Source organism: Erithacus rubecula, assembly GCF_903797595.1.
Source record: "Erithacus rubecula genome assembly, chromosome: 4".
Lineage (NCBI taxonomy): Eukaryota > Metazoa > Chordata > Aves > Passeriformes > Muscicapidae > Erithacus > Erithacus rubecula.
Genome location: NC_136686.1, coordinates 11,159,487 through 11,186,630, shown reverse-complemented (window position 1 = coordinate 11,186,630; position 27,144 = coordinate 11,159,487). Strand labels below are relative to the sequence as shown.

Below are 27,144 nucleotides of genomic sequence, written 5' to 3'. Positions count from 1 at the left end.
CCAAACTCAAAGGAGCTGAAGGCTGGGAGAATAGTTGGGAAAATTATCACGTTTGTTTTTCTTATTCATGCTCTTCCACCGCTTTACGACTGTGGCTGAGGACAGGCTGTTGAGATAGTTGGACTCTTGGCTTTATGGCTGTATTTATGTTCTTGTGTTAGAAAAGTGCAAACAACTTGGTGCGGAAGAAAATACACATTCAATTCCTACTGCCTCAAATACATTTTCCATTTGGACATTTCTAGGAGAGATACTCAAAAGTTGCATTATTGAGTAGTTACAGGAGGAATAGCCCAATCAGAGTCCGCATGGCACAACCTCCGAGTAAACACACAATGACTTCTAACTCTTTGTTTGTGTAAAATTTAGGGCAAAGTTTACAGGGACGTTGAACTCTCTGTATGTTTCCATCCCCATTTGTCTGCAAATATTATCCCCCTCATTATCTTAAAGATCTCAGCAACAGCATTGCCAACTGGGTCCTTTGACCACTATCAGTGTTTGTGTTCCTGTTTAAATAAGATAAGGAGGTCAAAAAACCCCAAAAAACAAACCAAAAAAAAAAAAAAAAAAACCCAAAAAAAAAAAAAAAACCGAAAAAAAATAAAAAAAAAGAAGAAAAAAGAAAGGAGGAGAGAGAGAGCAGAGCTGCCTCATTTGGATTGAAATTCTCATCCTGACTTCTTAAGAGGAGGGGGAGGGAAGAAGGGAATTTTGTTTTCCCCACTGAATTTCATTGAAAGGTTCTAGAATGTCTCTCCATTAAAAAATCTTATTTTATTAACAAAAATCTGTATCGGGGTAAAATCCACGGAAAGACCTAGAAGGGTGGTTGAGTATCTCCCCTTTAGAGGTTAAACCTCTGCTAGGTGGTTTATTTTGTTTTGCTTTGCTTTGCTTTGCCTTGCCTTTGTTTGTGGCTTTCTCTTGCTTGGAACCGAGAGAAGTCGCTGCACTTCTCCTTCACAGAATCAGTCACGCCGGCCCGAGGTTCACGCAGAGGATCTGCAGTTTTCCGAGCTCAAGGGAGTCACTTTTAGAGCGTGTGGGGGCGGCGGGGTATCAGAAGCAACAGGGTTCGTGCCTCTGAGCTGCGCTGACGGCTCTGTTCTGCCGAACACTTGTAATTAAGCGGGCAGGCACTGAATTAAATCTTTGTAAAGCCCACCGAGTGGGGGGTTCCTGCAAGCTCTCTTCCAACCGGTCTCAGGCGGCTGGGATAACAGCAGCAGCAGCAGGGAAAAAGGGAAGCCCACGGGTCGCCGCAGGAGAGCCGAGACCCGCTGATGGACAACCTCGGCGGGGCCCGGCCGCTGCGGCTGCTGCTGCTCCTGGCGCTGCTGCCTCCGCTCCGGGGACAAGGTAAGTGCGGGATCGGCTCCCAGCGCCCCGAGCCGCCGGGCTCTGCCCGCTGCGGGATGCGGGCTCCCGGCGCGGGATTGCGGGGCTCCGCACCGTGCTCCCCGCGCTGCCATGCCTGGGATGGGGCCGCGGGGCCTCCCGTGGGGCCCTCTTCTTCCCCGTGTCCCTGGGACGTTCCGGGCAGGCTTTAAAGCGCCGCTGCCACGTCCAAGTGAGCAGAAAGTCGTGGTGTGCACCGCTGCCCGCGCCGGTCCTGGTACCCCCGGGCAGGTTCGGTACGAGCCTGTGCCGGGCGGGCTGTGCTGCGGGAAAGGGTGAGTCCGTTCGCCCGACGGACACCCCACCCGGCATCCAGCCCAGCTCGCCGGCTGTCACAGCAATCCCGACATGTCGGGGCCGCCACCGCACGGTGCCCCTCGTCCCCAGCGAAGTGATGGGTCGAAACCGGCGGGCAGCAGAGGTGTCAGCTCTGACCTGCCGGAGACACAACTACACCCGAAAAACATGGGAAACCGCACCAGCAGATACTTGGAATCCCAGAGGAGCGGGAGGCATAGCGAAGCAAAGGATGCGGGCTTTTTGGAGGCAAAATGTGGAGCATTTACGAATGATACTGTGTGGTGTGGTTGCTTTGAAAGCAGGGATCTGGATTCAGGCCATGACTCCTTTTCCATATTGCACGCTTTTTTCCTGATCTCTTAGTACTGTCTGAAGAGAGGATGTGAACTTGATTTAATTCATTGTAGCAATCTCATGCAAATCTTAATTTTTAGGAGATGACAATGAAAATATTTGTCTTATGGTGATAATGAATTTATCACAGCTAACAGGTAAGTGACTTTTCCATTAGTGTAACCCCAAGGGGTCCATTGAGGTTTCATTACACTCCAGACAAGTACTTGGAAACACATGGTCTCTGGCCCAGGCCGACAAAAGCCAGTGAAGTAAATTGTTACTATTGCAGTGTCTTGAGTCTTGGATTTTCATATAGCAAAGCACTTGTCGCAGATATCCATCAAAATACTTGCTTTTGATAGAGAGACTGTAGTGCTCTTTTTAAAGAGGGACCGAATAAGATGGTCAGAAGAGCAGCATTCACCTCCAGAATCAAAATAGTTCCTACTTTGTCTTATACAACAGAGTACATCAGCAAAACTGTGGCTTTGATGTGTCACAGTGAGCAGACATAGTAATTTTAAGCATTCAACATTATTGTAGAGCATGAAAAATGTTGCTTTGTAATAACTTCTGTATATTTAATCTTAGTGAATAGCTTCTTAGAAAACTGGGAAGTCATTAGATCTATTATTTCAGTTTTTAAAAGTTTTTTAACACAAAAATTGGCAGTAAAATGTGTATCAGGTTTTTATTCCCAAATTAGAATCCATACTCTAATTTGACTGAGAATTTCTATTTCTTACAACTTAACAGTACACTGGATAAAATTAGATTTAAATGGCTGAAAGCAGGTGAGGATCCTTGCTTAGGAGATCAGCATTTAAAGAGTAGGTTTTGCTTGGGTGAAATAATTATTGAATAATAATATTGAATAATATTGAATGTATAGAATAATAATCTGTGTTTTGGAGGTAAATGAAGTAATTATGTGGTGAGGTCATGTTGTTGAAGTCTTTGAGCCTGTGCTCCCCTGCAGATCTGGAATATTGGAGCAAAGAGGGGTTCATAGGTGCTTTAGTGATACAATTGCCAAGTTACTAGGACAGCATATTTATGAAATACAGCTTTTTTCTAAAATTGTTACCATCAGTTTTCTTAATTGCTTTTCCTTACTAATGAATCATCAAATCATCAGTAGCTCTTAAAGTCTTCATTCTGAAGAAACTGAAGGGACTGCCTTCAGGGGAACTGCCCAGTGCATGTGCATATAGGTATGTACATCATTCTTTGCAAGAGTAAGGATCTTAAAACCTTAAAATATTTCATGATGCAACTTTTTTTCTTGTAAACATTTAATATGTATCAATTGCCACAAACTGAGGAAAATTAATTACATCACCATGGCTAGTCAGTGTATTAATAGTTCATCCTTTAGCTCTCTCTTTGGCACATCTTGATACTACAGGCACAATTTTAACTCACCAAACATCTGGAAACATGTCTATTCAGGGGAAGCTTAATGTTGTAATAAAAGAAGTTCCACTGAGTTTGTGGAATGAGTTTTATTTTAAGATTATGATTTTTACATGCGCCTTTATAAGAGTACATTTATAAGTATATGGGTGGAGGTAGGACACATAAAAAGCTAAATCTGTACTTTCTTGCATGCTATCATAAATAAAATCTGCCCCAAAAAATCACATACTAACTAGAACTACATGTTCTAAAACATGAATGCTACCTCTAAATTAGCATTTAGTTGAGTTTCATTTTAAGAGAACATTTACAGAAATGACATTTTGTTGCAATCAGGAGAAGAGCAAGATGTTAAAGCTCTTTGTTTTTCATCTGTGTAATTGAAAGCAGACGTGTTACTGGAATCCAAGAGAAACCCCCATAACCCAGCTTATCAAGTTACTGCACTATATTTATGTTGTACTGTTAGGTTTCAGGCATTATCTGAGAATAGGTCAATGCATTTTCAAAAGTTATTTATTTGTCGTCCTGCTTTAGCCCATTCTGCAAGTTTCGTATCAACTTTACACGTGTTTTCAATAAATAGTTGTGTTAAGACCAACTTGTTTTACAATACTTCTCTTACTATTTTATGAAATGAAAGATGGGCTTTAGCCCTCAGGGACTTGACTGAAATAGTTAACTGGGACCATAAAAAATTCCGCATTTGGTTTTTTGAGTTATGGATGCTTCTAAAGAAGTAGGTGGCAAAATTAATTCAGTAAGCAGAGAATCTGGGTTTACTTGATATAGTAAAATACCTGTAGAGAATAAAAGGGGATGAAACAGAGAAGAGAGAGCTGAAATCCAAATAAAACAACTTTAGGGCACAGGCAAGAATTTAAATAGTAACATAGAGTGGGTTAGTAGGAAAGAGATAAATGAACAAAAGCTTTTGTGAAAATGTAGCAGAAAGTTATGGTTGACTGTTACAGGAAGCAAAGAAAATCAGTAAAGTTAAGAAATAACAAACCAAGCAGGTAATTTTAGCCAAAATAGGCAGAAACTTTTGTAAACACTCTGGAAATGTTACACACTCCTGTTTTTGTGTAGATTTGATAGAAGGAGATAGGCCAGGGGTGTGATTTTATTAGTTAAGTCATCACAAAATTAAATCAGTAGGTTGGATAGCATTGCTCCAAGATAAGATGTAGAAGTGGAAGCAAAAGATTGAGAAGATTGCAGGGTAAGAAATAATAGAAAATTTGTCTGCAAAGAAATACAATGGACTTGTCAGGAGCAAGAGAAGAAGCCACAACAACCAAAACATCTAAAAAGTAGAGAAAAAGTCAGTACAGATGGGTTAGGACTTCTAGAAAAATGGCTAGAATTACTGGCCATAATATTTTTTTAATAAAAAGGCTCCGTATAATGTCAAGTAAGTAGAGATGGAGTAGACAAAGACCTGCTATTATATACTGGGTGATTTATGGTGACAGAGTGTACAGTGAGGGGAAAATTGTGACAGTCACCTGCATGTTTATCAGACTTGACAAGGTTGCTTGTCCTCTGGTAAGAAACAGGACAGTCCAGAATAAGTCGTGTTGAAAGTCTTCTCTGATCAACAGGAATGCAGCATGTCTTAAGCATCTCCCATGCTTGTGCTCCTCTCGATATACAAACAAATCTTTGGCTAAACCAGTTCATGAAGTGTCGTCTGTTCATGTTTTAAAGCAAGCAGCATTTCTATTTCCCCCCAGAACTAAGGAGTATTTTGTCTCTGATTTTTAGCTATTATAACCTATCTCAGAAGTTTTGAGAAATTTCCTTTCGGATTTGAAGTATGTGCTGCTGCATCTTTGGAAGAAAATTAATTTCAAGATTCTCAGGGATTTTCAGTCATACTCTTTTCAGTTAATCTGATTACTGTTACATTTTCATTCAAAGAAAGCTGATGTAATTTTGGGTACTGAGTACTCAGATACAGGAAGTACATTGTTTTCTGGGTTATGGTAGCACCACAAATGAGCAATGCTGCACACAGGCACAGTATAAGGGCACAGTTCCCCAATAAATGATTTGGTTATCATTCTGGTCAAAATCTGGATTGAAACTTTAATCTTAGTAATAAAGAAAGCAATACCAAAAAAAAATTTTTTTGGAAGTATATAATGTGCAAATGCTGCTAACAGTAGATCCATTGATACTGCCACCTTCCAGCTTTGCTCTTGTCAGTGACTAAATTTCAGGTACTGAGTACTTTTAATATAAATGCTTAGTCAGAGAATCTGAGAGAGCAAGATACTGATTTGTGGCTTGGTATAGATAATTTTAAAATGAGGAAAGTCTCATGTAAGAGTTCTAGTAATGTTTTCCCTAAAACAATATATTCCCTAAAACATTTATATATATTTATATATATATATATATATATATATATATATATATATGCAAAAAAAGGATCTGTATTTTCTTCCTGCTCTGTAAAGTCTGTGGCTCCTTCCATACTTGAACTTCCATTCATTGTACTATAAATTTTACCCCATCTGCTTAGTGTTTCCTGACTATTCTTAAATATGGCAATACTAGAATATCAGAATCTTTCCTTATTGTTCATAGTTTTTTTATATTCAGCAATAAGCATGATACATAAATAATAATACATAATACATACAGAGTAGATAAGTTTTATTTTAGTAGTATATAAGAACATAGTTATTGTTGTTAATTTTCTAATCAGATGAAATACAGAAATCCCAGTGTGAAAATATTTTTCCTGTAATCATTTTACAGGAATAGCAATAGAAATAGAAATCATTTTACTGCAATAGAAATGCTTGAGCATACATGTTTGATATTCTGAGACGTTCTCATATCCTTCTTATTTAAGTAGCTTTGTTTTGGATATATACATATACATGGACTCAATCCAAAGCTCTTTAAGGTCTACCTAAAGACTGTCATTTACTGCATTACATTTTGGATCATGGCCTTTATACAAATGAACAGGATAGCAATAGGTTAATTTTAATACCTTAAAACTTTCTGATCACACAGTTTTTCATTATTTGAAATGAGAAATCAAGAGGTGATTAAAATTTGCTCTTAAATGAGAAAGCCTTATATGGCAGTTTTCATGTCAATATCCTGTGAAGTTACTTCCTTATTTGCATTATTTTCTCTTGGGGGGAAGAGTGAAGGGCGAAGTTTAGCATGTGTTTGTCAGGCAGAGCAGTTGCAGTTCTTCCAATTATGAGTCCTTTTTTGTATGTTCTTCCATGTCATCTTGGTGAGCCTGGGTTCTTTAGTCTACCTATGTCCATCAGAGCTGTGAATGGACCATCTTTTTTCATGCTCTTGTGAGTACGTAAAGCCTGGGACAGAAACTATGTGTACTAAGCTCTTTAAACAATGCTGATTCAGTTAACTCCAAGTTTCTCTCAATACTTTCATATCTTCTAGAAATTTTCAGAACAGTCTTTATTCTTCTAGTCTTAATGTCTTTTGATCTTCAGCCTCCTCATGGAAGCCCAAAAAATAACCTGTCCAGAAAGATTAAAAAAATTTGTTAATTTCTTCCCAGAAAAGGCATGCTCAGGGAGCAGCAGCCTTCAGGTACACAGAAGGCTGGGTGTATAAGAGGTAGCAACAAAAGAATTAATTGAAATGAGCTTTTGGAGTGAACAGTGAGGTAATATATTATTAAAATTTTCTGTTGTTGGTGAATGTATGAGATTTTGGAGCACAAGAGCACATTGCTATACAAGTTTGGGAATCAGTCTCACTTGATATTGATTTTGGGCAACTGTGTAGAACTCTACCCACAGCTGACTGAATTTTATCAGGTCTCCCTGAAAGTAGTGAGTAAGAAAAGATAACCTCCCAAGGCCTTCTATACCTTCATCTTTTCTGAGACATATATATATATTTATATAAACACATATATATATATTTAAGATACCTCATTCAATAGATGGAATTGTCTTTTCTAATTTTTAGTAGCCAATTGCCTACTTCGAGAACAATTTGGTTTTTTTAGACTTGAGACATAATAAAAACTCTGCAGTAAAGCACGTGCTTTCCCTACTAGGGACATAATGGAGGTTGCAGCATAGCATTGCCTCCATCAGGCCTGTCCTCATCACCAGCTATTGTCTTGGAAGGTTTTAAGAACTTGTTTTATAAATTGCACACAGATATCTTATAAAATGAGGTTTGGCTGCATCTGAAAAATCCCCTAGTTTTGTGATGACCATTACTGGTGCTACCAGGGTCACATTCCCCGTAAATGAGTGTTCACCAGACATAAAAAAATTTCCAGTAAAATGTTGGCCCTTTTCAAACCAACCACAAAATTCACTAACATACCAGGCATTTCCTTTAGGGTGCTGCTGCTTTAGTTACTGTGCTAAGTGGGTTTCTTCAGTGATTTCAGCTGTCCTGAAATAATCACCCTTAGCTGAGAATCTATCTGAAAGTAAAGGTTCAAACCCTTTAAACATGTTTAGAGAGAATGTTATATTTTTTAGCTGCATGTGAATTGCAATTGTCTATCAGCCTGTAAAGCTCCAGTATGACTCCTAACACTTGGAGGTGAGAAGCCCAAAGTCATAGATCCTCTTTGAGGGAACAGAGCAGAACAGGAAAGGGACAGCTGGTGAGAAACACAGCCTTGTATCCTACAACATAGGCATTGGGGAATTCCTCCTGGCCTCTCCTGCTGTGGGTGTTAGGAGAAAAGGTGTCCTGGCTCCATGTTTAATGCTTTTATTATGAAGTTCAGGCTGTCCAAGTCTTTAAGGGAGCCTGTAATAACAACTGAGTGAAATGACTGAGAATATCTTACTGTCCAAAGATGACTAGTGCCACAGTGTCTGTTCACTGTACCCCACCAGTGTATTGATGTGATAAACAGTTGGGAGATAAAACAGCACTTCTCTGCAGAAAAACAAAAGCTTCTTTTCACTTTGCTTCTTTCTTTTCATACGAAATGGAAGAGAGCCATCTTCATTACAACTCCATCCTGGAGAGATCCATCATATACATTTGTCTCAGATGAAGAATGGTAATGCTGTCCTGCATTGCTCCCTTACTTTCAGTTCAAACTATTTGTTTCAGGAAATCATGGGGCCAGATTTTCCCTTTCATAGTTTCAGGTCTTCTTCACCCTTGCCCCTACTCTGTGTACCCAATCCTTAGTTTTATACACTATATGAAGATGCAGCAATGCTGTATTTGTCATGTTAGTCTATTACCAGTTGGTCCTTTGAAGTCGGCTGGCTTCCCTCTTGTCTAAACATTTCTCTAGGTCTTTTCAATACCTTAAGTGGCCAGTCAGAGTGTGTTTGCATTGCCAGAGACAGCATTTCCACAGTTCATTGTAAGAAGAGCTAAAAAATGAAGAGTACAAATCCTAGGTGACGACACTTAACTGCTGTCCTCACTACAAAAGCAGCTGACTTTGTCCACCTGGTTGCAGCCAGGTGTCATTGTTCAGGAGGAATTTGGTGTAACAGATCAAGCCAAGCACACTTTGTTTACCCTGAATGCTGAGCAAAGGGAGCCTTGGTTAAAGGGGTATGCAGTTGCTCTAGTTTTGTGAGAATGCAGATGTAAAGGGAGATTGGAAGGCAAAGAATGTGACTCTGCGTATTATGGCTGGCTAGTCTGTCATTCTGAGGATCAAATTCTGTAAGAAGATTTGGATTTTTTTTTTTTTTTCCAGCTGGCATTTAGATGGGTGAGCATTGATAGTAAGAGAGTTTTCTGGACAGGCCAAGAGAGGTTTTATCAGAAAGGTACACAATGACTGTTAAAAGTGGTTTTTCTTACTGGAAACCTAAACCAGTGTGTGCCTGTTGTAATCACAAGTTCCAGAAATTCTGCTGACATACTGTTACTGAAACGTTGGAGTGCTGAGCTCTTACAGAGTCTAACTGTTGCCTGTATCCTCATATGCTGAAAAGTGATTATCATGTTTTGTTTTCTCACATTCCATAGTGCTGATCCTCTTACAAAGTAAATTGAGTTAAGAGAAAGATCGGCACTGCGTTTTGCAAACGTAATCAATTCATGTGCTTAAAGGATTATAAACATCTTAGTAAGGTGTGATTTTGGCCCCTTGACTTCACTCAAGGGGACTCACTTCCAAATCCATACCCAACTACAACTGGTTATGTGGGCTGGCAAATTGAGGAATTTGAGGGTCACATTACTGACTGCCTTGAAGGACAGGCAATCCTAACTGACACTGGTTTGGTGAGCCCACCTAGGTTCAGGTGTCCCTTTGGTTTGGTTTCACCATCAGGTTGATAACTATTCCATGTATCAGTGGTGAGTAATGAACAGCTATCCAATTCTGGACTGTAGATAGGCCTTTCCATTAGAGGCAACTGTGCAGAATAGCTAATGCTGTAGACTGTTGCCTAAAAAATTCTCCCTTTTTGATCTAGCTGGAATGTTACTGCCATAAAATGTATCCAGTTCTCTATTTCTGCTTATCATTTGCACAAGAAACAATTAAGGGGTGTCATTCTGGGAATCATGCTTTTGGGTAATGTTCTTCAGTTTATCTTTCTTTTGCAGAAAATATTCACTGCAGCAGCTGATAAGCAATTGTTACATCATAGAAGTCTAAGGTTATGCAGATATTAACCTCATTTATTGCTTTGAACTCCCACATGTTACGACAATCCTGTTAAAATTAGCAAACTACCCTTTTTTAAGAGAACAACCTTTGCATGTACACATCATGTCTGTGTAAACATAGTTCAGAACTAGCACATGAATGCATCATGCACACATAATGTTTGAATATTTTTGTCCTTAATCATGCCCTATCTGATAGATTTCCTTCATTATATCTTTTGTAAAATTGGAGAACTTAGCTCCAGCTGTGTTTCTACTGTCTCCTTCCCAAGATTCCTGAAATCTCTCTTAAAATCCAACAAACACCAGGTATCCATGAGCACAAGCTTTCTTGCTGTTACCATACTAACAGAGCTCAAGTTCTTTTGGATGCCCTTCTGCACATACTTTTGTACATGAGCAAAGCAGTGATAAAGCTGCATTGGATTTTATTCAAAATAAACCTGGGATTTCCTGAACGAATCAGTTAGCATGCAAAATTACTGTATTTGATGAAAAGGAAGTTTTCATGCTCCCTTATTAACAGAGCTCTGGTTTATCCTCCTGTTGTTTACTGTAATAATACTGTAATACTGCAATATTTGTTGACAGGAACCATGCTCATTCACAGGTTTTACTTATCCATGCCTAAAATGGTCTGTTTCTCCCAGTTTCTCTTCATTTAGCAGGACTTTAATTCTCCTGGTCATCATCTAATCTTTCTTTACACATTTTTTCTTTTGATGTAATCTTTCCTAAGCAGGGAAAGTCAGATTTCTGTGCAATACTACAGAGCTTTGCACTGTAGAATTGATAACTGCCTTGAGAGTACTTACCTCAAAATGACCAATGCATCCTAAAATCTTGCTTAACTTGTTCATTTTTGCTTTCTATTATAACAATTAGTTGGGAATATAGGTTGTTCCGTGCAAAAAAAAAAAAACAAAAACTAAATACTGGAGGAAATTACCTTTTCTATGTGTTTTTAGCTGCTCTTGCCTTCCTCACGTGTGAATATCTGTCAGCTGAGCAGATACAAACACTGTCTGATGTGTGCCAAAGTAAGAGTGATCATGAACAGTTTAAATACTTTAGCTTATTTTAATAACTGCAACAAGTTAGGTGGTGGGTATGCAGACAGATGGAAGGCTCCTACCTCAGGAGCACCGGAGAATGGTGGCTTTGTAACTTCTGTAGCCAGAGGAGACAGATGCTTCTCTTTACAAAACTCTGCAAAAGTAATTTGTGAAGATGTAGTCTTGTATATAATGTGGCTGCCTGTTGTAATGTATTCATTTCAGCTGTGCTTGGACCAAAACTAAAGATGAGACAATCATGTGCGCTCCCTATTCTGCCACCAGCTTGTTATGTAATTTGGGCAAGTTATTTCATCCTTGTGTACTTCATCTTCTCCATAAAAAAACAAGTACATGAGATTTGCCTTCCTCTGTGCAACAAACAGATGGAAGGATCTTACTTATTTTTCATTAAGTAATTGGTCACAGGATCATTTAGGTTGAAAGGGACTTCTTGAAATCCTCCAAAATTTAGGCACTCTCACAGTAAGGGGGTGTTGTGTTCAGATGGAGCTTCATATGGTATAACTTGTGTCAAGTGTCTCTTGTCAGTGGAGAGGAGTCACTATGGAGAGGAGTCTGGCTCCCTCTTCATCCCTTCCTCTCACGTATTTATAAAAAAACATCAGATCCCCCCCATAAGCCTTCTGTTCTCTGGACCTAACAGTCCCAGCTCTTCTTGACTCTCTTCATATGAAACACACTCCAGGGCATAGATTGTCTTGGAAGCCCTGCACACAGTACAGCAAGTCCATGTTTTTCTTGAACTGGGGAGCCCAGGACTAGACACAGCTGTTTAGATGTGGTTTTACCAGTGCTCTGCAGAGGGAAGGATCACATCCCTCCCTGTGCTGCCAATGCTCTGCCTAATGAAGTGTAAGATGGTGTGGGCCTGTTGCTGGGAAAGTGCATTGCTGGCTTACAGATAGCTTGGAGTCCACCAGGACACCAAGGTCCTTCTTTGCAGAACTGTTTTACAGCTGGCAGCTTCTCAGTGTGCACTGCTGCATAGGCCTTATTCTCCAGGAGCAGGAGTTTGTATTTCCCTTTGGAGAGCTTCCTGATGTTCCTCTTGGTCCATTTCTCCAGCGTGTTGAGCTTCCTCTGGATGGCAGCATGACCCTCTGGTGCATCAGCCACTCCTGCCAGATCTGTATGATGGAGGATGGAGGATGCTGGTGGAGGGTGCATTGTTTCCCCTTGGCCACCTCACTGTCTGCTTACCTAAAGTGTCCATTGTCAGCTTGTCTGTAATGACGTTGTAGGAGATGGCGCCAAAAGCCTCACAGATGTCATGGGAAACAACATCAGCCCCCTCATCTGCTAAACTAGCCACCTCCTTGTCAAAGACTGTGAGATAATTAACTAATCATATGCTTAATCATCATGCTTAATGCATGATATACCCTTCACAAATCCCGTCTGACTTCTGCCAGTCACATTTTTGTCCCTCGGGTTTGGACATTATTTCCACAAGGATTTACTCCACCACCTTCCCAGAGAATGAGAATAGTGTGCCAAATGGGCAAAAACCCAATGGCCTCCTGATCTGTATCAAAAATAGTTTGACCACCAGGGCCAAGGCAGTGATTTTCCCCCTGTACTTGGTAATGGGGGAAGCCACACCTTGAGTCCTGTGTCCAGTTCTGGTCCCCTCACTACAAGAAAGACATTGAGGGGTTAGAGCATGTCCAGAGAAGGGAATGGAGAGGGGGAAGGTTCTGGAGCACTAGGAGCAGCTGAGGGAGCTGTGAAGGCTCAGCTTGGAGAAAAGGAGGTTCAAGGGGAACCTTCTCACATTCTATAGCTCCCTGACATGAGGAAGCAGCCAGGTGATATTTGGGCTCTGCTCCCAGGGAAGAAAGGACAGGACAAGGCTAAATGGCTTCAAGTTGTTCCAGGGGTTATTCAGGTTGGGCATCAGGAGGAATTTCTTCACTAGAAAGTTGCCCAGGCATTGGCAAGAATGGCCCAGGGAGATGGTGGAGTCCCCCATCCCTGGAGGTCGCTGTCCAAGGAATGGCTGGATGTGGCACTCAGTGCTCTGGAATGGGTGACATGATGGGGATCAGTCACAGGCTGGACTTTATCTCAGTGGTCTTTTTCAACCTGAGTGATTCCAAAATTCTGTAAGAGGTTGACCAGCTTGTAATTTCCCAGATCTTCTCTCTTGTCCTTCTTGAAGTCAGGAAGACACTTATTCTCTTTCATCCTTCAGGAACTCCTCTCATTCACCATGAGCTCCAAGATCATGTATGTAGCCTGGCAATGTCATCATCCAGCTCTCTCAGCACTCATGGGTGAGACTTGTCAGGGCTATTGGTCAAAAAGCTTAGGAAACTGAGAGAAATTATCAGAAACTTGTCCTTCTGGATAACCAGATACTTTGCTTATTTGTTACACAAGTAGCTGTTCAGCGTTCAGACTACAAGATAATTAATAGAAAAGTGTGACTCATGTTTTATTCCAAGTTCTGATACACCTGCTGTGCACTGAACTTTTGCACTTGGAATATGAAGCAAATCTGTAGTGCTTTTCAGTTCATTAACTGTATTCAGTTTTATTAAATTAGAAGCTTGCAAAAATATACTCTACACAAATAATTGTCTTCAGCATGGTTTTCCCCTTAGTTTCAGTGTTGGTATAAATTGTTAACAGGATTAATTTTTTTTCATATGTTAAGTGATCAAAATACCATGTACCTTTTTGTTCCTCTCTACAGTACTTTTGCATTTACATTTCTGAATAAAAAATTGAAAACAGATTAACTGGATAATAATCTCAGGAAAAAAAATAGTTCTGAAAAATTTCCTGTAATGTGATTCATCTGTTTTTCATATCAGGTATTTTCTCCTGTATTCTTCAGGATTTCAAAAGGTTGTTTATTGCTAGTGCTGCTTTTGATAATAAAGGAGTGCAATCTCAAAGATCCTTTTATTTGGCAGGAATATCTGAACTGGTTTCTGCCAGTGTATCAGTCCCTAGACTGTGTCTTTGTCTTTTGGAAGGTTAGGAGAAAATACAGTTTGCTTCACCAAGGAAGGAAAACCTCCAGCACTGGGCTTTACTGCAAGGTCCAGACAAGTGCTTTGTTTGGCCATGGCTGCTTTTTGTATGGGTTCCCTGTTCTATGTGTAAGTCAGAGAGGGAAAAAACTAATTTGCTTATGTTTGGTTGGGTTATTTTAACTGGCAGATGCAATACCATTTATTAAGGTTTTACTAAATATATTGTGTTTTTCTCTCTTTCTTCATTTCTGCAGATCTGTCAGTGGAAGAATGCTGTGACAAGGGTGTTGAATGGGCAAATAAAAACAGAATATGTGCTTCTCTGCCTTTAATATCTGAGTCTAGAGAATGCAGGTACATAGTTACATATATATTAAAACACTGTTTATACTCTGATGTGAAACCATAGGAATTGCAAGTACTAAAGCCAACTTACAAGATAAAGTACCCAACTCTTATATCCCAGCTTTTCAATTCCATGTATAGCCTTGGGGAGTACTTCCTGAGTACCTTCTTTTCATCCATCAAGTTATTTTAATTTTTGCTGTGTCGCACGTACTGTCTCTTACTCGGAGGTTTTCCCACTGTGCTCTGCTCATGGGGCTTGGGCTCTGCCTGCAGTCAGGACATCTCAGTGTGGCTGCACTGTCACCAAGCTGGTTGTGAATCTGGCCATATTTCTGGGCAAACTTTTATCAAGAAACACAGCAGATCCTGCAAATTACTTATCTGTGGTTTGAGTAAATACATATGTGTGTATGTAGGTGAGGCAGCCCTCTGTGGTGCTACACAAGTAATTGTCCTGCAGTCCTTAGTTGACTTTAGCTTTCAGTTCCCCCACAGAGCGATTCAAGGAGATTCCTAGTTAGTCCAGCTTAGGAAAGGAGCCTACAAGAAAGATGGAGACCCATTATTCACAAGGGCTTCGCACTGACAGAAAGTAGGTTTAGATCAGATGTTAGGAAGAAATTTTTCACTGTGAGGCTGGTAAGGCTATGGTTCAGGTTGCCCAGAGAAGCTGTGGCTGCCCCATCCCTGGAAGTGTCCAAAGCCAGGTTGGGTGGGACTCTGAGCAACCTGGGATAGTGGAAGGTGTTGCTGCCCATGGCAGGATGGGAGAATGAGATAAGCTTTAAGGTCTCCTCCAACCCAAACCATTCTGTGTTTCTATGATTCTATGAAATGTATTTGACTGTAGAAAATAGAAACCTTCAGTTAGTATACAGATTTCTTAATACTATGAAAAATTGATAGGATATTTCTGTTTGGTAATCTTCTAAATTAAATAATGAAGACAGATGTTTAATTAAGATTTTGATTCTACCGTGTCTCTTATGTTATTGTGGTATTTGTACTTTTTATGTAAATGATAGTTTGCATTATTTTTGCTGTTATATGCACTTGTTATATTTAATTAGTGGAGCTAACATCTGGTAGTTCAAGAGGCATCTTCATAGCAATATTTGTATTTAAAACACTTTACTTTGCTCCCCTCTAATCAAATGGATTGCAAAGTGATTTAACCTTGGTAATTGTAGAAGTGGTGGGTTGATCTTCATTACAGAAAAAATGTGTCTTCCAGGGAAGTCTATCCATGTTTTCTGTCTTTTGAGTTTATACTGGCATCAAAACCAGTCTCTTACACAGAAGAATTGATAAATAGGAAATAAATGTCAATTTAGGAAATACTTTAAGAGTCATAAGAATTACAGACAAAATAGAGGCAAGAAAATCAGGAAACAAGGTTTATTGAGTATTTCATGATTTAATCATAATTTGATTTAATGTGAGTTGAAATTCTGCTGTAAATAATTTATTCTTCAAAAGATTTTAATTTTAGAGACTCACTAGGACTTCATAGGAACTGGAAAAAAAGATTATTAATGATTCATCCAGCTTTTGTGCATAACTGAAATGTAGTTAAGATAATTATACTAGTAAAATAAAAGGCATGTATTCTGTGAGAGGTATGAGCACTTCTTAACCCTTAGTTGAAATACTCAGTTCAGTTGCATTTATTTGTGACTGCAGGCTCTCCCTGACGCTTGGTTTCACTCTAAAAATGACCAAGTAAAATTGGCACCTTGGAGCACTTCTTTTATCATCAATATTATTTGATTCCCATTATGATTGTAAAATAGCATATCTGTGAGAGATACAGAAAAATCACTTTAGGATACCATTTCAGACACAAAGCTCAGGGTCAAATTCAGCTCCTAATTGCTGTTGTAACTGGAGCCAGAATGAGCACTGAGGGAGCACGATCCTTTTTGCAGACACATGAGGGTAATTACACATTCTACATTTATTCCTGCTGCACAAAGATGGGAACAGACCTGAGTTCATTGCCCTTACTGAGGTCTAGGCAGGTGAGATTAGAGGACTGAAAAATAGGATGCCTTATTGGTCACAGATTTTCAAAATAACTTGGCTCCTACTTAGACTCCTGCATGGAAGTGGGAGCTGCTGGGGGCCACATGTCAGCATTCCTGTGGTTGTTTAAACCCCAGCTGGGATCCCCTGACCATCTAGTGCAGTGCAGTGTTGACCATATGGCTTGAGTGCTCTAGAAAAGTGGTGGGGTAGAAAGTCATATCCCCTGAAGCCCAGGGGAGTTGATTGCCCTGCATATTTCAACTTCAGTTTGCAAGATTTGTAGGCGAATATAAGGGGAAAACACATTCTGAAGTGAGCAGTTTGATAAAGTTCCTGAAATAAAAGGGATTTTTTGCAGTTACTGTGCAAAGACTGCAACACAGAAGAGAACGGACGTGACTGCTTTCCCCAGTAGGTTTTACAAGAATTTCCATGCTGGTTTTGAATCATTTGTTTAGGTTAGTAAGAACTTAGTGGTGTCTCGGATTCAGTCCCTCCCTCAAAGGAAGCCCATCACTAGTCTGTTGTTTTTGTGAGGAACCAACTGCCTTATTGAGATAGAATTGCATCCTCTTAGCCATTTTCCAACCATTTAAATTACATCCATAGTAATAATAGACTCGTGGAATGGTTTGGGTTGGAAGGGACCTTAGAGATCATCCAGTTTTCCACCTTCCTGCCATGGGCAGAGACACTTCAAACCATCCCAGGTTGCTCCAAGACCCATCCAACCTGGCCTTGGATGCTTCCAGGGATGGGGCAGCCACAGCTTCTCTGGGCAACCTGTGCCACTATCTCAACACCCTCACAGGGAAGAATTTCTTCCATAGTAAAGAAAGAATAGGTTTCCAGCCCTATCATTCTCATATCTGCCATGCATCCCAGAAACAAGGTAACAGGTCTGCGTTCCAGCATATTTGTAGTATTCTTCTCCCAAAGTCCCTTGTGGTTCCTGAGGGACTTGCCAGCAGTCTTAGTGTCACTTACTAAGTGTGGTGTGCTTCAAACTGCAGACATACTTGCTTTTTTTGTCCTACCTAAGGTGAGCACAGACCCTGTGTGAAGTTCACAAGTTCCAAACATCCCTCTGGCTGCTCTTAACTCCATTGTGTTTAAGCTGAAACAAGGCTCTAGGCCTGATGTCTGCAATCTCTTACTGTGCTCCACACATGATTTTATCTCATTGCATTATCTCTCTGGACAGTGTCAGTGTTTATCTCTGTGTCTTTGTGGCTCAGTAAATACAAGTGTAGAATTTTAATGAGTAATATCTCTGGCTGTCATCACAGTGGGTCTTTTCCCATTCATTTGTTTTCTTGTGGTGTGGTAAACTCAAAACAGCTGGAAAGCACTGCCATTTAATTTTGGAACTCTACCTGTCCAATAGGTCTCCTTTCTTTCTAAGTGGAGAGTTTCCCTTGCACAGAGCTCTTAGTAAGTGAACTTAGTTCCCGTGCCAGAAACAGTCTATCTCCATATAGTATTTGCATGCCTTTAACAATGTGTAGCCTTTCTGGAATTGCATCAGGAATAACACTATTCATTAGTGTTGCAAGAATGCAAACTGAAGAATCTAAGGCTGGAAGACTTAGCTTATTTTTGCAAAATCATTCTTTTTAATTTTGATGTTTTGTCCAAGACAAATGTGCTGTACACATGAATAGCACTAGCATAGCTTGAAAGAAGTAGAATGAGAGAGACTAATGGAAATAAATTTTCAATTAATGAAAATCAGCCACATTGGTTAAATTTTAACAGAAAGGACAAGTGAGAATATGGAACAGGATTTCTTAACTTGATTTATAATCAAATTATCTAGTAGTGAAATAACTTTTAGATCAACATCTGAAAAAGCAAATAAGGATTTTTTAAATGTCTTGGTGAGCCATGAATAAAACTCGTCCTTCAGAAATGCATTATTTTACCTGAAATATCCTGAATTAATATCAGTTGAGGCCTCATGCTCCTAAAGATTCAATATTTAGTGTTATACAGTATCTGCCATATTGTGAATACCTGCTTATTTTCAGAAAAATGCTAATGTTCTCTTTTAACTAAAAGTCAGAATAAGGCAGAAAAAGCAGCTTTTGACTTTTTAAAGTATTACTCCTAATAAAAAAAAAAAAACAACAAAAACAACAGACTTATAGAGAGGTACTTCTTTACTTCCCAATTTTTAGATTTTTACAGAAATTGTGATGGTTCACAAACTGTTAATGGTACACCTGGAAGGTTTTACACCAGGAGATAAATCTAAATGTCCTGTTATCCAGGAAACACAGCTTGTTCACCTTGCTGGGGAGTGGAAAGTGAGCATGCTTTAGCTGAGGCTGTAGGCTTTGTGACTTAGGAAAGACAAAGAGAGACACTGTTCACCTCAGATTACCTGGAGCCTGCCAAGCTGGCTGTGGTGAGTGCAGAGGGAAAAGGAAGACCAACACTGTGCGGGTATTTCTAGCACTTTTCTCTGCTGTCATCCAAGGACTTCTGCCTCTGTTACTGCCACACTAGTGTTTAGAGTCTCAAGCAATATTTGTTACCATTGCAACTTGCCTGTAGGATTTGGGCAATGAAGTGTGATTTTATTGTTGTTGTTGTTCTCAGAATGAACAAATGGTATTTTAATCTAGTATCCAATTCATGTTTAATTCCTTATTACAGTTAGGGTGGACCACATGACTTATGAATACAGCTGTGGGAAACATTTTAAGAAACTTTCTTGTTTTGGTTGAAGTTGCCTGTTTTTCAGAGATTTCAAAGAGTTGGCTTGTGTTTGAAAAAAACAAGGAAACACCAGGAATCAAACAGATCTACTGAAAGACTGCTGTTGTTTGTTTATTTGTTTGCTTGTCTGTGGCTAATATATCTAGCTCCTCAAGAGAATCTGAAGGGGTAAAGAGGCTGGAAAGTCTCAGCTCCCACACTCTTGGGCTTGAAGCTCAGTTTTTAGAGGCTTCCAAAGCCTGAAAGTCAGACCACCCCAGAGCTGGGCAGGGAATGGAAATTCTTCTTCAGAGGGAATTTCAGCAACAAAAAAGCTACATATTCTTCCAAACTGGAACTAAATCAGATATCAAAAACTTCAAATATCCTGCCAAATAAAGTTACTGTCCCAGGCCTAACTTCTTGCTATTATTTTAGGGTCTACTTTTGAATAATTTGTACATGAATTTATCTTGAATTTTGTTCTTATGCATTGAAATATCATGGCTGTTTTTGTCCGAGTGAGAACTGCGCAGTCAGACCATTACTAATCCCAGATCTGTAGAATTCTAGAGTGATTTGGGATGGAAGTGACCCATGTAAAATCTTACAAATAGTAATTGGAATCTTCAGGAGTGTATCTTGACAACGTGGCCTCGCCCACATGCACAGAGATGCATAATCTGAGCCCAGTGCCCACATGTCCCCTACTTTTAGTTGCCTGGCCTTAGAGCTGAGGCAATCCTTCATACTGCCTGGCAGCTGAAAGGCCATCCTGTGGTCCAAGAGAGCAGGAAAACTCCTCCAGAGGGGATGCATACTAAACCACTTATCTCAGGTAATGGTGGGAGAAGCCTGTAGTTAAGTAGTTCTACTAACCCAATTCTCTTCCAGATCTTATCAAAATTTCCCACAATGGAATAGAGGATTTTTAGGAGTACAGGATATTTTTTTCTCAGTTTCCCAGTGTCTGTAACAGAAGGTAGTGGTGGAAAAGTCTTACCCACAAAACTACCCAGCAAAGCAGAGTTACATAAAAGTAGAGTGAAGAAAAGTCTTCACTGGGATTTGTATTTGTGTGACAGTAGCAACTGGACTGCAGGAGTTTAAAACCTCATCATGCCGATTTTTTTCCCAGTTTTTTCATTGATGTTGAGATAAAATAGAATGATTTAATGAGCAGTGTAATAACAAAACTAAGTTTCCTGCACAATTTTATTCTGTATCCTCTCCACATTTCCCTGTAATACTTTTCTTTCCCTTGTCTTTCTTCTCCCCTTGCTTGCAATACACTCTGCTGTTTCTCACTGTGACCTGCCCTGGTATCTTCATTTCTCTCCATTATCTCCAGGTGTCCCACAGAACAATGCTCTGATCTTCCTCCCACATGTTATACCTGTTGATTTGGGGTGGCAGGTGTGAGGGTAAACTGGGATTGCAGGCTCTCACAAGATCCAGGGCCTGACTTTTCCCTTTCATCAGTCTCCTCAGACACCAGCTGTCACAAAACATGCCAGAATGCAGCCCTGAAAACCCTGAGCCCTGAGGCAGGTATGGTTGAAGTTACCCATTTGTTAAAAAAAGTTTTTAGGACAGGCTGCAAGGTAAATCAGCAATGAAACTGTGTTAAACATGTCACACAGACAATTTGCCTCCTGCCAGAGAATATCTTTATCTTATAACGGTGTTCTCACAAGGACCGCTTTCCACATAACTAGTATGACTACTAATTGTCAAATATTGCATCATGTGTTCTTGGCCCACATGTGACATTATTCTCCTCTTGCTTCCATGCTGTTGGCAGCATGACCCAGGAGCAGTGCTGCCGCAGCCAGCTGGAGAAGCAGTCCTGTTCCGATGGGGTGGAATTCGCCAGCGTGCGTGAGGAGTGTGACTCACACAGTGCCAAAAATTCCACCTGTGAAACTGAATACTTCAAGGTGAGACATCACAAGTACTCCTTTTGCCTCTAAGAAGTGGAATTGAGGTTGTTTAGGGTTGACCCTGAAGGTCATTAGGCTTGGTTTGCTGCATATGAACATTTTTTTACTTCACGTCATGTCTCTGCTAAGATTTTTTGCTTTGCCCTTCTCTTTGAGAAATGGAGCCCTGTTCAGCAAAGCCAACTGTCACATTGCATTTTAGCTGAGGGCAGAATGTAAAAGAGTAGAAAATTTTTAATGGGTAATTGGCCAGAAGACTATTTTTGCATGAAAAGAGGCCATCAGTGTTGTAGTGACAGATAGGTGAGAAACTCAGACACATTTCAGACTTCAGCTTTCACTAAAGCATCACGGCCTAAGGTCAGACTCATTGGTTTTCAATATTGGTGGTCCAAAAGGGTAGGACTGAAGTTAAGCCTCTCAGGGTACTTATAATTCCAGCTTGTGTAAGTGTTCTAAGTTAACATGACTTTGATTTACAATTGGACGGAGAGATCTATGAGCCTGTGATACCAGCATTTGATATCAGAATGAAAAGGCCTGTTGTTGGCATCTGCAATTAATCTGTGCCCTGCCCTCCACCTTTATTACTGTCTTGGTCTCTCACTGCCTGGAAGGGTGCATAGTAATACCTTTCTTCAGGTATTTTTGGAAGAAAGTTCCACCAGTAAGATCATGACCTTGACCGTGAACCAGTTCTGCAGAACTTTCATCCTGTTATGGATCTCTTTCCATGGTGATGAGAACAGATGAGAGTGATTTTAGTTCTTCCCACTGCTTCAAGATACTGGTGTTTCATTTGGTTAAAATTTAAAAATCCACTGTGCAGAGCATGGCAGACAGTGTCTGACTGACATTTTTCATATTCTAGAAAAAGCTGGCTTGATCTGCTCCTGTCAGTGGGATGTCACTTGAATCCAGGGCTGGGAAGTAATCCAGGTTCTCACTGGGAGGAGAAAGGTGGCACATGCTAATGAGGCTGATATTGTTGTGTTCTCCTGTGTCTGTCCACACATGTGGTATTTCCTTGTCCCATGGTGGACTGTGTCTCCCAGAGGGGCCATGCATCACTTGTTGATGATGTCCAGGGATTGCCCTGCTCTTGGAACAGGAATTCCTGTGGGCAGCTTTTACTGCTGGAAGCACATCCTCCTTAATCTGAATGTGGCACAAAATAATATTTCACCTTCTGTGTCAATATTTTGAAGGGCTTGGAGCATATGAACAAGGACTGATGGTGAGGAATCTGCAGATCCTGGTGCTTTTTACCAAAGACAGGATTTTAGCAGCAGTACTATTTTAACGACGTTATGGGGCAACTCTGAACCAGAATGGAGCTGTTGAAAGAAACCCACTTACCCACCAAGTGTCTGATGTTTGCCTATGTAGGCTTGTCAACATGTGGAAGAAGATTTAACGCTGTTTTTGTAAATGACCAAACTTCTTTAGAGATGGCAGATTTTGATAGTGACAGTTTTATTATTAAACAAATTGGACTGGGCCTTGATCTCTGGCCCTGAGAAGAAATGGCTCAGGACAGCTGAGCCTTGTCTGATGGAGTGTTAGTTGGCATTAGAGCTTCCTAATATTTAAACATTACAGGTGATTGTGGAGTAATGCCCTGAGCCCACATTCTGTCCCTGTTTAATCTACTGGTGTAAACATAGTCTGAGTTCATTAATGTTTGTGAGTCACATTCTGTCCTTCTGCTCCCTAACAGGAACATCCTACAAGTAGCAACTTCACTGAGGTAGGAGTATCTTTGAATGAAAACTCTTATCCATGGTGGACATAGATGATTTAACAATCCATCATTTTTTCTGTTTACTACATTTTAGATTGGATCACCTTGAGACATACAATGTCTGGAAGTTGTGCCTTGCTATGGTAAACAAACTTGAAACTCATTTTGCCTAAGTTGGTCCATTTTTTTTTTTTTTTAGCTTGGGTCATGCCTTTTGGATCTTCTTTGTCTCCTTCAAGGAAGTAGAAAGAATGATTAGAAGGAGCAATTGCAGTCCTTTGCAGCAAATGAGGCAGCTTCTCCTTCTTTGAATCCAAAACTTGGGATTGGAAGGAAGATAAAAAGACCATATTTTGAAAACATTTGCTTTAGTTTTTATACATAAAGGCAATAGGTATAGGAAATGATGGGCACAATTTTCTCCTCTGGTTGTTTGGAAGCATTGTTTTTCTAGCCTTGGGAAAAAAGTGCAAAATGAATGATTAATCTTTAAAATCTTCATCAAAAGAAAGCACTCAATTTCCAGATGTGATGCTGGTACATGAGATGTAGAAATTATTTTTTGGAAGTTTGTTCCACAACAGCCCTGCAGAAGTGAGTGCAGCTTCTAGAAATTTAACCATCTTTAAGGTGCTTGGACATTTGCCTCAAAATTTGTCATAGGTACTTTTCAAGGGTTGAAATACATCCTTATCTCAAAAGTTTTGTTTGGTTGTGTGCAATAGATGAGCACAAGTTTTATTGCTTTGGAATGTTGAAAGTATTTTAAATTTTTGTTTAGCTTTTTAAAAGTTCTGGAAAATTCTTCTGAGTTATTTGTGGGTTTTTGGTTTGCATCTAGTGGATTTCAGCAAGGGAGAGACCTCTTGTGGACAGATACCAAAAGCACTGTTACTACAGGATTCACACCAAAACTGGCGACTTAAAGCCGAAGATAAATAATAAGAAAAACTATTGTAAAACTATTGTGAATTTTACATAATCAAGGGACCTTATTCATCTAAGGAACTTCAGGTGCTTCCTAATCACACCAAAAATAAATCTTCACATTTCTCATGTGCAACTTTATTCCTTTCTGTGAGAAAGCAGTCAAGGGAACCTGGGACTACAGGTAGAACACAGCTGTCTACCATCTATCCAAACATGAGGACCAAGGCATAGATTTGAAGCTGCATGGGATTTTGCTAATTCCAGGGGGAAAATGTTTGATATTATTATTGGGGTGACTTAAGGAGCAGAGGCTTACAGGCAGTGAAGGGGTATAATAACAAATGATAGGTTGTACCATCCATGAAATCAGTGATGGTTCTAGCAAATAAATAAAATTGCTTCTAGGCAACTGGCAGTCCTTGGAAAATGACTGCCTCATTTTGACACCTCAAGAATGGAATTAATATGAAGATTATACTGCACTCCTGATTAAAGGATCAAAAGCTTTCAGAACAGGCCAACAGTCAGGAGAGTTGGTGTGAAAAAGGAAACATTGCAATTAATTGTACCAGGATCATGCTAGTGGTAGTTCCATGCTATTTTATGTCTTGGAATTCCAGAGTGCACCATGAGCACAAGTTAGAGTCTCCTCACCACTGCTGTGATGCTCCCTTTCTACTGTGGGAGAACTCAAAGTAAAGGCGACTTTCCAAGTTCACACGTGAAACACGCGGAGCCGTGTCCAGGTCTACAGAGTCCCGAGTGTGCTCTTCATCAGCTTCTCCATCTTCTTTCATGAGTCACTTATGAAATGTTGGCTTTTGAGATTGTCAGTGTAGAAGCTATGAAGGTCAGTAGGAAAACTCAGTTATGATAAACACCAGTTGTTGTAGTTAGACTCTGGCCAAACGCCGGGCTTGCGTGTAAGTCGCTCACTCACCCTCCCCTGCCACAGCTGGGCAGAGGAGAAAAAAAATTAATGAACGGTTCATGAGTTAAAAACATTCCGAGGGAAAAATGGGCTTGGCTTAGAGGTACAAAGTGAGTTTATTAGTAACAAAATCAGAGGAGGCTAATGAGAAGTAAATAAGCCCTTAAAACCCTCTTTTCCCCTCCAGCCCCTCCCTCCTTCCTATGGACAGTGTAGGGAGACAGGGCATGGGGGTTTTGGTCAATTAATCACTGAGATTTTCTTGCACTGCTCAGGGAGAGGATTCCTTCCCCTGTGAGACCGTGAGGTCCCTTCCCACAGGAAACAGTTCTCTGTGAACTTCTCCAGCATGGTTCCACTCTCATGAGCAGCAGTCCTCCCAAAACTGCTGCAACATGAGTCCCTCCCATGGGCAAAACTGCTGTAGTGTGGGTTGCTCTTCCCATGGGCTACAGTCCTCCAAGGACAGACTGCTCCAGCCTGGAAGCAGGGCCCCTCTCTCCATTGGGTCTCCCACTGGATCACAGCCTCCTCCAGGCATCTACCTGCTCTGGTGTGAGCACCTCCTTGACAGGCTGCGGGTGAATCTCTGCATCCCACATGGACCCCCACAGTGTGTGGGTGGATCTCTGCATTCCCCATGGATCCCATGGGCTGTGGGTGAATATCTGCGTTCCCCATGGATCCCATGGGCTGTGGGTGGATCTCTGCATCCCCCATGGATCCCATGGGCTGTGAGTGGATCTCTGCATCCCCCATGGATCCCCATGGCTGCAGGGCACAGCTGCTTCACCATAGTCTCACCACAGCCTGCAGAGGAATCTCAGCTCTGGCCCCTGGAGCACCTCCTGCCTCTCCTTCTGCCCTGACCTTGGTGTCCCCATGTTGTTTCTGTCACATGTTCTCACCTCCTCCTCTTCTCTATCTGAAATGAAAACTGCCCCACTATCTTTGTTTTGATTTTCTTTTTAAATCTGTTATTACAGAGGCATTACTGTTATCTCTAATTTGCCCAGCCTTGGCCAGCAGCATGTCCATCCTCAGAGCCATTAGGGATTGGTTCTGCCAGACATGGAGAAGCTTCCAGCAGCTTCTCACAGAAGCCACCCCTGTGGCCCCTCTGCTACCAAAAACCAGGCCATGCAGAAACAACACACCAGTTAAGAAAGCACTTGACACTTTTCCTTCTCAGCATCATTTTGCCTGAAGTATAAAAACAGAAATTATTCTCATTATCAATATGTTAAATCAAGATGCATCATGCCCATTTAGAATAAGTACAGGCTGGAACAAATGGTTCAGGGCACATAATTATGTTAATTGAAGATACAGTGTTTCACAGTTATTGCAAGATGTATCAAGTTTTGTACTTGAAGTTGCACATGAGCTGGAGATAGTTTTTCAAGTGGTGGCTCAACCTGAAAGATGTAAGGAACATAAGTCTATACAACAATTCGAAAAGGGAAAAATTAATGATCATTGCTTAAAAAAACCAAAAAAAACACAAAACAAAAAAAAACCCAAGAGAAACTCTGTAACTCCCAATATGAACATCCTGTGACAAGATAAAAAAGCAGACTGAGTCTCCCAGCAGAAGCCAGTGAGGATACCAGAATTATATAATGTCAAAATCAGTCAAGGCATCAGCCTATTCAATAACTTAAATAAAATTTGGTTATCAAAAATATGTAGGTTTAAGTCAAGAAATGAATCGCTAGTTCACTTTCATTTTTTGTCTTCTAATTTATGATTGGGAAAATTGAAAATTAACACAATTATCACATTTAAGAACTTTGAGACGAATGTCTCAGCAATTGCTAGATAGGTCAGAATAACTACTGAGAAATGTTGCAATCATCAAGGGTTTATTTCTAAAGTCATCCAAAAAGCCAGAAAAAATGGAATTATCCCGGACATAATAGGATGATCAGCATCTGCCACTGGAGGGAAATAGTTGGAGAAGCTGGTATAAAAAAGTGGGTAGTAGGAGCCATCTCACCAAGCAAGAGTAAATAAAGGAAAATACGTATCCTAGAGATTGGGAGGGCATGAAAACAACACCCCTAGAGATGAGGCCAAGAGAGAGGAGTTCCAGCCCTACAGCAGTCTGCAGCATGGTAAAGTTTCTGTTCTGTATTTAATGACATCATACAAAATGGAATATTTTTGACATGCTTCAGGATGCTGTTACTATCTTGCCTTCATGCCACTCTAAGCTTTAAAAGTGCTTTTCAGTTCAGTACAGGGAGAGAAACATGTCATTCCTTACAAGGGAAAAGTTAGAATATAGGCAGGGATAGACATCTCAAAGTAATGAAAACCGTTTCATAGTTGCCTTCATTTCAGCAGGTGTGGTGATTAAAGAGCCAAA

The 27,144-nt window shown here is 40.4% G+C and overlaps 1 protein-coding gene across 1 annotated transcript in view; it reads left to right on the top strand.

Moving 5' to 3' along the window:
- Nucleotides 1-665: 665 nt before the first annotated feature.
- Nucleotides 666-27,144, top strand: part of FBLN1 (fibulin 1) — a 74,804-nt gene continuing 48,325 nt past the window's right edge. Inside the window, 3 exon segments of the mRNA XM_079304160.1 lie at nt 666-1,362; nt 14,401-14,500; nt 21,030-21,165. Of these exon segments, the coding sequence (XP_079160286.1) occupies nt 1,287-1,362; nt 14,401-14,500; nt 21,030-21,165 (312 nt within the window). The 5' untranslated portion in view covers nt 666-1,286.